This window comes from Taudactylus pleione, unplaced genomic scaffold, assembly GCF_031769625.1.
Source record: "Taudactylus pleione unplaced genomic scaffold, aTauple2 ptg000005l, whole genome shotgun sequence".
In the NCBI taxonomy this organism is placed as follows: Eukaryota; Metazoa; Chordata; class Amphibia; order Anura; family Myobatrachidae; genus Taudactylus; species Taudactylus pleione.
In genome coordinates this window covers 17,155,331-17,167,521 of record NW_028284408.1, presented here as the reverse complement: position 1 = coordinate 17,167,521, position 12,191 = coordinate 17,155,331, and the positions used below count along the sequence as shown (strand labels likewise).

Here is a 12,191-nt window from a genome sequence, read left to right as displayed (position 1 = left end):
CCTCTCCCTTGGAGTGTACCCAGCCCCCCCGCAGCCTACCCTGCGCTCATCCCCCTAGCAGGCTACCCTGCTCTCAGCCCCCCTCCCGCAGTGTAGCCAGTTCCCCTCCCCGCAGCGTGCGCTGATCTAGCCCAGCTCCTCCAACCAACTCAAGCTCCTCCATAGCCTGTGCTGCTGTAGCCAGCCAGCACGCCGCTCCCTCCACACGCAGTCACAATGACTGCACCGCAGCCAGCCTCCTCCTCGATTGCAGCCCTCACTCATGGAGTGTACCCAGCCCCCCTGCAGCCTACCCTGCGCTCATCCCCCCCCCCGCAGGCTACCCTGCTCTCAGCCCCCCACGCAGTCATAGTGAGTGTCCCCCCTCCCCCAGTGCAGAGTGAGCCAGCCTCCAATGCAGGATACTTCCACTCCTCCAACTGATTTCACCTTCTGCCTATGAAGACATGACCCAGCACAGACAGAAAGAGGCTTTCTGGGTAAGTTTACTGTACCTGTGTAATACTTACTGTATGTGTGTATATGTACAGACTTTATTTTATATATATATATATGTATATATATAAACATATTTTATTTTTTATTTTTTTTCGGGAGTCCTTCTGTCCGTCCCCCTTTCCTCTCATCTCGCCCTATTTTTCCCCTTTCCTCCTGTCTCCCTCTGTTTGTTCCTGTCCCATGTATATGTAAATATATACATTACAGAATGTAGTCTAGTAACACCTTCTGTAATAATTTTGCATATATTACAGTAGGTGTCACTGGAGCAATACACACGCATCATAGTACTGTTTATATATATATATTTATTATGATGTGTGTGTATCTTGCTCCAGCAAAGTCTACTATAATATATGCACAGGGAAGGGGGGCCCCAAACAGGTATCTTGCCTAGGGCCCCATGAGGTCTAAATCCGGCTCTGCCCCAAGGTGTGTGTATTGTTTTATCTATCACTTTATTTAGGCAGCAGTTTAATGGCTTTCTGCATGAAGGCATGAAAATCACACCCTCTTTTCTATTTTCACTTTGCTCTTAGAATCCTTCAAATTTTGAAGATGATCCTCTTCTGCAAGCTGAAACTTTTTGTGAATTCTGTGACATGCCTAAAAAACCCTTTCCATCAGTAGAACATATTGTTTCGGAGCCCAGTGATACGGTAAATGAGCAGAATTGTATAGGTTCAAGCAGCTACACATTTGAATCACTATCACTTGTATAACTGAAAAATAACTACTGTATTAAAGATTACATGAATTGCAGATCCCAAAACACATTGGTTTGAAGGGCAGGAAAGCGGGCAGGTGAGCAGGATACTGTGGGGGTATCCAATTAGCACTGCTAATGGATCATCGTGGGGCTATCCAATTAGCCCCGAAGTGCCACTAGACGCCGGCACTTATTGTGATTACAGAAAAGTACTCCACGAAAAATGCTGATTTGTTCCCGGAGCAATGGCGTGTGTGTGTGTGTGCGTGTGGTGGGGAGGCATTATTTCTGCAGTTTGAAACAGCTTTTGATCTCAAGAATCCTGATGGTGATTGTTGCATGGCTGACATAGATCTTGCAGCAAAATAATTGAGTGCATTCTTGCAACCAGAACCAGGTGCATCAGCTCTGGGGAGCGGATAATATGTTGTGTAATTAGTGACAGCTATATGGCACATTGGAGTGTGAGATCACGTTTTGTGTCAAAATATAAATATTTACTAGCCATCATTACTACTGTAATGTATCTAATTTCACTGTTTAGTATCTTTGCTTGCTGCCCATACATAGCAGCCTATGGGGTAAATCCAATTAGGTGCGAATTGCGAGTAGCGAGTTTGTTTCTTGAAACTCACAGACTTCGCATCGAATCGCACTCCCAAGAATTCTCCAATCCAATTAAAAATGCCTATTCGCACTACTCACAGTGGAGGGGTGCGAATTGACTGCCAAATGACATTTGAGAGAAGTGCATGAAAAAGTGGGGAGACCATCCTGGACCCCCCAAAATGGATAATTTCATTAGCAGGACTGTATAGAAAGCTGTTTGTGGGCATTAGGAAGGTACTGTAGGTTTTTAAATGGTGTCAAATGGCTGATTTGTGTTTTTTTTTTTTTCTCCTTCATCCACTAGGGGACACTGGAGTTCAAGACAGTGGGGTATAGACGGTGGTAGAGCAGAGCCTGGCACTTTAAATAATTCAGAAGTGTGACTGGCTCCTCCCCCTCTATGCCCCATCAGCCCCAGTTTTTAGAATGTGCCCGAGAGAGACGGTAGCACATCAGGCTGTCTCCAGCCTTTTTCATAGTTTTTAATTTTAATGTTTATTTAACAAGCATTGAGGACAGGCAGGCTGCTTACTGTGGCAGTCTGCCTGCTACGTGGGAGCCGCCGGGAGGGCACCACACGGCTACTGCAGCCTGTGTCCGGTGACCCTGAGGAGGGGGCAATAACCCGCCACTGCTGACACCGGCATGTGTCCGGGTTCCTCGCCGCCCCCTCAGCCCAGCATCCCGGCCGCAGAAGTCCGTAAGTATATCCCACCACTCCTGACTAGCTGGAGTGGTGGGCCAAAAACGCTGGGCTCAGGAACAAGCGGCTATTACAGCCTCCTTCCCCCTGTCAGTAAACTGGCAGTGTCGGAGCTGCTTATGTGACCCGCCGCTGCACTCTGCAGTCAGCGGCCGGGTCTTTACTAGCCACTAATTCCCCCTCCTATTTAATGAGGGGAAGACCGTCTGGCAGTGAGTCACTATAGGTGCCTCTGTGTGGAATAATTGTAGCCGCAACGGGGCTTGTACCGTAGAAGCTCCGGCGACGGCATTAACGGGGGCACTTAGACACCGCTTCAGCGCGGCTGTCTGTAATCTAGCAGCCGCTCAGTGGCTGTCAATTATCACAGCGCCGGTGTTTACAAAGAACACCGGCGCAAAGTTAATCTCCCGCGCGGCTGTTATAGGCGCGCTTAAACAGAGTCATGCTCTCCCTCCTCTTATAAAGAAGGAGACGCTGCACCGCTGATCATAAAGCGCTGACAGGACATGGGGCGCGCAGTAGTCCTCCCAAAATGAAGATGGGAGGTGTAGCGCCAAATGCCCGCCATTAGCGGGAACTGTAACGAAGCTAGCGCTATTCCTGGCGGTGCGGAGGCGTGGCTTAGGTCCGGCGGCCATTACTACTCCCGGGGAGCAGGTGCCGCAATTGCTTCTAAGCCTCTCGCTTAGTTGGCGCGCAGTACAGCGCAGGTTTACGCTCTTGGCAGTGCAGAGAGAGGTCTGGGCCCCTGCAGAGGCTACACCCACTGTAACCTTAAATGCCAATTCCGCTGCTGCAGCTAGTACAAGGCATGCCTAATGTAATATGACATGCCTACATGGGGAAGTGTGTGTTTATACATGTATGTATGTGCGGGGCCTTCCTGCATGTGTGTGCATTTGTGTGTGTATGTGTGTGTGCATGCATGCACACACGCATACACACATATATATATATATATATATATATTAGGGGTGTGCACCGGACACTTTTCGTGTTTTGTGTTTTGGTTTTGGATCTGGATCTTTCTTCGTGTTTTGGATCTGGATTGGTTTTGCCAAAACCACCCTTCCGTGTTTTGGGTTCTGGGTTTTGTGTTTTGGATCTGGATTTTTTCTTAAAAAATAAAAAAAAACGCTAAAATCACATAAATGGGCCTTTTTTTGTTCCTACGCTATTAATAACCCCAATAACATTAATTTCCACTCATTTCCACTCTATTCTGAACACCTCACACCTCACAATATTGTTTTTAGGCCAAAAGGTTGTACCGAGGAAGCTGGATGACTATGCTAAGCGACACAAGGGGGCGGCACAAACACGTGGCCCATCTAGGAGTGGCACTGCAGTGGCAGACAGGAAGCCAATCAGCGTTATGGTGCCCATTTGCATGTAGCACGAACCCGGGAGATCCGTGCTACATGCATCTGTGTGATTGGCACAGAGCAATGCCAGGTCCGTGAGACCCGTCTGCGCTGCTGTGGTAAAAAAAAAAAAAAAAACCTGTGTAAAAAAAGAAAAAAATGGCGTGCACCCCCCCAAAAAAGAGCAACCAGCCCCGGGCATTAGTAACCCAGTGCTGGGTGTGCTTAAATACAGGGGACAAACGACGTAGGGGTCCCCTGTACTTAAGCACAACCAGCACCGGGCTAGTCAGAACCAGCGCTGGTTGCCAAAATACGGGGGACAAACGACGTAGGGGTCCCCTGTATTCTGCGCAACCAGCTCTGGGCTCTGATCCGGTCCTGGTTCTGGAAATATAGGGGACAAAAAATGAGTAGGGTTCCCCTGTATGTTCCAGAACCAGCACTGGACTTTTTCTAGCGGGGGGCTGATGCCACAGCCAGGGGAGCCCTTTCACCGGGCCCCCCAGCCGCAGCATCAACCCTGACCGCTAGTCAGCCCAGGCCGGGGATCCCTGGAGAGCTGGGGACCCCCCCAATAAAGGGGTCACCCTCTCCAGGGCACCCCAGGCCCAGGCTGATAGCCCGGGGCTATCCCCGCCACCCCTGGTGGTGGTGGGTGGCGGGTTGATTGTGTGGTGTGGTGTAAATAAAGAATATCAAACATTGTCTTTACAAGTAGAACTGCAAGTCCCAGCTAGCCTGCCCCGCATGCTGGTACTTGGAGAACCACAAGTACCAGCATGCAGGGCATTAAGGGCCCACTAGTACCTGTAGTTCACCTGTAAAAAAAATGTTTAAAAAAACACAGGACACACACACCGTGACAGTATAAGTTTATTAAACATACACACACACACACACATGTACACATACTCACCTATGTAACCTGTAGCATCGGTCCACTTGTCCGGTAAAGTATCCCTAGGGGACCTGTGAAAAAAAACATACTCACCATCTCCTATGCGAGGTTCTGTCCTCTTCGTTCCAAAGTAGGCATCCCCGGACTTGGCAAAAAAAAAAACGAAAACGCGATCCACGAACTTAGTACCGTTCTATAGAACGGTACTTCCCGAATGAGAGCTTAGCGGCGGGGTATCACCATGGAAACCCCGCTGCTAAGCGTTCATTGGCTGAGAGAGGCCATCTCCCGTCTCTCTCAGCCAATGAACGGCTCCCTCCATTGTAGTCAATGCTGGGAGCCGCAAGGTTATTAAAGTTTACCCTGCGGTTCCCACCATTGACTACAATGGAGGGAGCCGTTCATTGGCTGAGAGACGGGAGATGACCTCTCTCAGCCAATGAACGCTTAGCAGTGGGGTTTCCATGGTGATACCCCGCCGCTAAGCTCTCATTCGGGAAGTACCGTTCTATAGAACGGTACTAAGTTCGTGGATCGCGTTTTCGTTTTTTTTTTTGCCAAGTCCGGGGATGCCTACTTTGGAACGAAGAGGACAGAACCTCGCATAGGAGTTGGTGAGTATGTTTTTTTTCACAGGTCCCCTATGGATACTTTACCGGACAAGTGGACCGATGCTACAGGTTACATAGGTGAGTATGTGTACATGTGTGTGTGTGTGTGTGTATGTATGTTTAATAAACTTATACTGTCACGGTGTGTTTGTCCTGTGTTTTTTTTTTTTAAAATTTTACAGGTGAACTACAGGTACTAGTGGGCCCTTAATGCCCTGCATGCTGGTACTTGTGGTTCTCCAAGTACCAGCATGCGGGGCAGGCTTGCTGGGACTTGCAGTTCTACTTGTAAAGACAATGTTTGATATTCTTTATTTACACCACACCACACAATTAACCCGCCACCCACCGCCACCAGGGGTGGCGGGGATAGCCCGGGGCTATCAGCATGGGCCTGGGGTGCCCTGGAGAGGGTGACCCCTTTATTGGGGGGGTCCCCAGCTCTCCAGGGATCCCCGGCCTGGGCTGACTAGCGGTCAGGGCTGATGCTGCGGCTGGGGGGCCCGGTGAAAGGGCTCCCCTGGCTGTGGCATCAGCCCCCCGCTAGAAAAAGTCCAGTGCTGGTTCTGGAACATACAGGGGAACCCTACTCATTTTTTTCCCCTGTATTTCCAGAACCAGGACCGGATCAGAGCCCAGAGCTGGTTGCGCAGAATACGGGGGACCCCTACGTCGTTTGTCCCCCGTATTTTGGCAACCAGCTCTGGTTCTGACTAGCCCAGTGCCGGTTGTGTTTAAGTACAGGGGACCCCTATGTCGTTTGTCCCCTGTATTTAAGCACACCCAGCACTGGGTCACTAATGCCCGGGGCTGGTTGCTCTTTTTTTGGGGGGGGGCACGCCATTTTTTTCTCTTTTTACACAGGTTTTTTTTTTTTTTTTTTACCACAGCAGCACAGACGGGTCTCACGGACCCGTTAGTGCTCTGTGTCAATGACACAGATGCAAGTAGCACGGATCTCCTGGTCCGTGCGTGCATCTGTGTCATTGAAATACACAGCAGCACAGACGGGTCTCACTGACCCATCTGTGCTCTGTGTCACTGTCAATCACACAGATGCATGTAGCACGGATCTCACGAGTCCGTGCTACATGCAAATGAGCACCATAATGCTGATTGGCTGAGAGCCGTGACAGACGGCTCTGTCAGCCAATCAGCACTTTGCCCATTAAAGGCAAAGGCATTTTTTTTAAAATGGCCGCTCGAGGCAAAACCTCGAGATCCGACAGCAGATCTCGAGGTTTTGCCTCGGGAGAGGGATCCGGGGCAGACAGGGAGATCCGAGCTTGGGCTCGGATCGCCCCGGATCCCCGAAGTTCGGGTGGGTTCGGTTCTCAGGGAACCGAACCCGCTCATCCCTAATATATATATATATATATATATATATATATATATATATATATATATAAAAATGTCTGTTATTGCCAGTATTGTCTACTGAATTGATGGCGCAGTGGAATACGCTGTGCTGTGTAGAATCTGTTAAAAAAAAAAAATGTATATATGTATAACTCCCCTGTGCATAGCAGTAGCATATATGGGCAGCGGCAGAATCTAGATAGAACCTAGTTTGGTCTCTATAATAGTATACTGCTGGAATTGATTATACTGATGCATACTGAGTGAATTACAAACCTACGCACGCAGTGTTGCGCAGCGGCAAGGTCCATATAGAACTTGAATGGTGGTCAGATTCCACAATGAATTGTTAGAAGAGAGAGCACTGCAAAACAGTCGGCCCCATAACTATCCTAACTGCTGCCCTACGTCATTGTGATGTTACTGTGTAGAGGATAGTTATAACCATTTTACGATTGTCTATCTCAAAATGGCTGCAGGAGTCTGTTTGATTAAGTTTTAATCAGTACTCATATTAAAGAGCAGCACCTCTACATATCATGGGACCCGCTGCCACTATTATAGAGTGAGTGTCCGGGCCCCTGACACTAGCTCAGGGAGGAACATGCCGCAGCCTAATACAGAGGCTGTGTCCGTGTCACTTGCCCTCCGCATGATCTGCCGATTGATCTATGTCTGTGTCAAATAGGCCTGTATACATCAGTATACTGCACTGAGGTCGTCTCTTTGATTCCCACTTTGAAAAAGCGGGTTCAACTGGAGCTCAACTGGCTCACCCAATAAGGCGAGTACACCAGTGACAGAAGTGTCCCAGGATCGAAACCAGTCTGAGACATCACGCTGTTAAAATATCCAGGCCCCTACGCCGTAGCAGAATGACGGCCACACGTGGCACATGAGCAGTCTCCCTGCATGGAGGTAAGCCACATGTATGTATATATTTGTTTTTTATACATAAGCCCTACTTTAGAACATATACATATGTCTGGAGTGAAGTTTGTCCTGGGCTCAACCAAGGTCTTGGCTCAGTTCATTCCATGGCTCTACCTGTTGCTCATGTTAAATATTATTGTCACCTATTGATCTTGATGTAGGTACGCGTATAGTATCGCTTCTTATCCTTACCGTAAAGGCAGTGGAGGATCTGTTATCAGTTTTGTCTGATACCTAGCATATTTTAAAAGAAGGATCCTGCGATTGGAGACTGGACTCTCCTGATGCGGTAGTTTGGTACAATAACTATATCCATATACCGTATATATAAAATGGTGGCTCTATAGACTAGAGTCATGTTCTGCAGCTTACATTGTGATAGTCACAATTCCCTCAGGCATTGCTTCTAGTATGGACCCTATGCATGTCCTGGGGCCTTCTTGTATGTCCACACATGTATATTGTGGAGCAATCTATAGGACTCTAAGAATGCAAGCTATATATATATATATATATATATATATATAAAATAATATAGCATGATAATCTCCTAGTGCAGGAGTCTGACGTGTAAGTTTCCTATATTGGTGCTAACTCTTCCTTTCAAAGAGATTGCCTTCTCATGCAACTATGTTCTCTGGGTGTATGTGTGTATATATACTGATATATTCACATTCTTTGTATGAATATTTACTAATAATTGGGAAAACCTGTTTTTTAACCCTAACTGGGGTTATCGCTACAGATATATCCTTCTTTACTTGGGATAATTAAGGCACTCTATGTCTATGTACAGGTGCCTTTCTCAGTATAGGTTCTAGTACTCAAGATTATTGTTTTGTCAATATCTCAATTAAATGAGGCTATAAAGTGGCCCCTAGATACACTTCATATCAGTACATGGGGAATCCAGGTTCTACACCATCCTCAGGACCTAACTGTTTAAATGACAACAGACTGCAGTTACTGCTCCTGTGCCTGAAGGCCTAGGGCCACCCGCCGAATAGGCGGGGTCAGGCCTGGCTTGATTAGATGGGTGAGTATCAAGTAAATCCTTGGACCTGCGGTTCAATTTTGAATCCTTCACGTTGTGATCACTAAAACTTTGAAGGGTCACTGGTGGGGATCCATCATCAAATATGTAATATTTCTGTGTGTATCTTTACCGGTACAAGGTCTTATTTAAATCCGCCTTTTAACTAATATGCACTTCACCATTATAAGTATGAATGTACTGATACACTAGCAGACCGTATTTGGGGTATATGTATAATCTCTATATGTATACACATCCCTAATGTAACAAGCTCAGGTTTAGAGTCCTGTTGTACAACCTTCTTGTCTCCACTAACAATTGGCTAGTTTTCTACAGTATTTCCTAAGACAACATCGCCAGACTGAAGTCCGTGCTGTAGAGCATTGCTTTTAGCCCACTGAACTACTCTCTATACCTGACGTGACGGGTTGCTGTGAGAGGGAAAAGGTCAGTGACATTCTACATAGCGTCTAGAGGGCTTCTGGTTACTCACAGGTAAGCGGTACCTCACTAATTCCTCGGAAGAGGCTACTATTTCATGCAACCTGGCATTACAAGTCTCCCGTCCGCACCCTTGCTGCAGTCCTAGCAGCCATCCACTCTCATAATCAGTTGGCTCTACTACACTTTAGAGCTTTCCTGGCGTGTGGGTGCATAGTTCCAACATTGAGAGTGCTCGCTTCAGCAGCACATATTCTAAAAATTGGAACGATACAGAGAAGATTTGCATGGCCCCTGCGCAAGGATGACACGCATTTTTGTGAAGCATTCCATACTTAATTGTCACTTTATTCTACTAGAATTTGTTGGAGTTATAAAGGACTGTAGCACTTCTATGGGCTAAGGCACTTCTTTACATTAAAGTGTGCGGTCATTCTGTTCTGCATTGGGAGCCTGATTCCTGTTCAGTATCTTTGGATATTTTCATCACACTGACAGGTACCTGATGGGTACCTTTATGGTTGTCCTAGTTCTCTAGCCTTGCTGTATGGGATGCTTTCATATATTGGTAGCTCTCCCTGGGTGGCTTTTGCATCCGTGTTTTTTAACTGCCTGGGTATCCGGGTTGTTTTTCATACTATGTTCGGGCCAGCAGTTTGTACTGACTACGCACTTCCATCATGAGGGACGTTGTCTGTTGTTTGGGGTCGTTGCTGTGGTTTTCTTTTCAGGCCGGCACAGGGCGTGTGCCGTATAGTCCCCGCCTGAGGCGCCCCATACACGAGTTTGAGACCCACCCCAAGCGGTAGTGACGTCCCTATAGGTAGGCAACTGATGAGCTGCCAGACACTCTGCCAGTGGTCTGGTATGGGGATTTATTACTGCAGGGTTTCCGTTGCTGTTTGATCCCTCTGTTTCAGAGTGGTGGTACTGCTGTCTGACTCTCTGAAAGAATTGAGACCACAATTCCTTTCAAAACTGCCTCTGCCTCATACCCCATGGGATCTCTATTTGTTGGAGACTTCCTTCCGCTGGTTGACAACCTTGTAGTAGTTGGGCCTCGAGAATGGTCCAGGGCGACTGTTCGGTCTTCACTTTTTCCTCCCTGTATACTCTTGTTAGGAGTCTGGACAGGATCAGCTCTGTATCTGTAAACTGGTATTCTTATACGTATATCTATATGTATTCTGTCCAGCACTGCTGGAGGTCTGCTGTCGGCGACTTATACAGCTTCCTATGTTCGACTATGGTTCGGACTTGGTCTGTTTTCAGCTGGGTTTATGCTGTTTTTGATGTTTTCATCTGCGGGTGTTCTTTCGCTAGCCGTTGTTCCATTCGAATTACGCTGTAAGTTGTGGAATTTCTGTGGCTGTTTAGCAGGGAGTTTTGATTGTCTCCTCTGCTCTGCGACACTTGATCCTCAGCTCTTGCCTTTCCATTGGGCCTACGGTTCTTGGCGATCCTGGTTTTCGGTTTTGCCAAAGGGTTTGCAAGTTCTCCGCGCTTCCCACCCGGGAGGTTGGCTTTGGGACGTCCCCACTGTCTTGAACTCCAGTGTCCCCTAGTGGATGAAGGAGAAAACAGGATTTTGGTACTTACCGATAAATCCCTTTCTCCGATTCCACAGGGGACACTGGAAGCCCGCCCAGCGCTGCGTACCTGCCGTGTTTTTTAGTTCCTTATATGGTTGTGTGACTGCATGTGTTCCCTGCAGTGGGTTCCTCGGTTCTCCTTCAGTCGGTATTGTTCCGTTCTGTGTTCATCTCCTTCTCCTCATTTTCCTATTGTCCTCCGTCTCCTCTCGGGCTCAGTTCTTAAACTGGGGCTGATGGGGCATAGAGGGGGAGGAGCCAGTCACACTTCTGAATTATTTAAAGTGCCAGGCTCTGCTCTACCACGTCTATACCCCACTGTCTTGAACTCCAGTGTCCCCTGTGGAATCGGAGAAAGGGATTTATCGGTAAGTACCAAAATCCTGTTTTAAAATGCAAGAAAATGATAAAAAACTTAACTTTTTTCGTTTAATCTCAAACAAATTAAAAGAAAAATGCAAAAAAAAAAGTAGGAAACAAGGTGATTTTTGGGTACTTTGAGGGCACCTTGAAAAATGTTAAAAAATTATTAAAAAAACAAAACAATTATTTTTCAATTAAAAAGTAATTAAATTAGGTGTGCCTAAACTAATGAAAAAGTTGATTTTGGTGTAATTTGAAGACTTTTTTTTTTACCCCAAAAAATGACTTGTAATTATTGGACTAATTAAGCTAATTGGAAACTTCCAATTGCCTAATTAGTCATTGGGGGGGTGTCCAAAGGGTTCAGCACAGTGGGGGTCATTCAGACCCGCTCGCGAGCGCAGGACACTTGCAAGCGGGTCGATGTTCCCCCACTGCGCATGCGCACGATGGAGGGAGCTCCGTCGTGCGCATGCGCGAGACCTGGGGAGCGACGGGCTCTCCATCGCTCTGGGTCTCGCACCAAAGGAGGCGTGCTGTCGATGTTGATTGACAGCACGCTCCCTTTGGTGGGCGTGCTGGGGGCGTGCCTGCGAGACTGAGGCGTTCCCATGGGAACGCCTACCGTCTGAAGCCGGCCCCACTGACATCACTAGTGATATCAGTGGGAGTGATTTTGGCTCTGATAGAGCCAAAATCACTCCAGGGCTTGCGACAGCGAGACCCTACCGCAGAGTCTCCGTCGCAAGCCCGATGGCCGCGATGGTCAAGACCATCGCGACCATCATCATGGACGCTCGCATATGCTGTGGGTGGTCACCCACAGCTATGCGAGCGGCCAGGAGGCCGCTCCATTTTCATGGAGGAGGGCGCTGATGCAGAGCGAGCGCTCTGGTCAGAGCGTTCGGCTCTGAATCAGGCCCAGTGTCCCGACATTTTAACCTTAAATAAAGATTTTCCTTTCCATCTCTCACCCTCAGGGAGGTGCGAATGTAAAGATGCAAATTCAATCTGACTGATTCAGTGCAAGTTGCTAATTGGATTGCAAAATGAATTTTCTATTTGAAAT

At 47.6% G+C, this 12,191-nt stretch overlaps 1 protein-coding gene and 1 non-coding gene across 2 annotated transcripts in view; both read left to right on the top strand.

Annotated features, from left to right (window-relative positions):
• ERICH6B (glutamate rich 6B) overlaps positions 1-12,191 on the top strand; it is a 244,794-nt gene that overhangs the window by 66,992 nt on the left and 165,611 nt on the right. Inside the window, exon 7 of the mRNA XM_088477424.1 lies at positions 1,038-1,157. Coding sequence (XP_088333550.1) covers positions 1,038-1,157 — 120 coding nt within the window. The remainder of the gene's footprint in view (positions 1-1,037; positions 1,158-12,191) is intronic.
• On the top strand, positions 9,399-9,506 carry LOC148543239 (U6 spliceosomal RNA). The gene has a single exon (XR_015869952.1). It is a non-coding gene; the product is annotated as a U6 spliceosomal RNA (small nuclear RNA).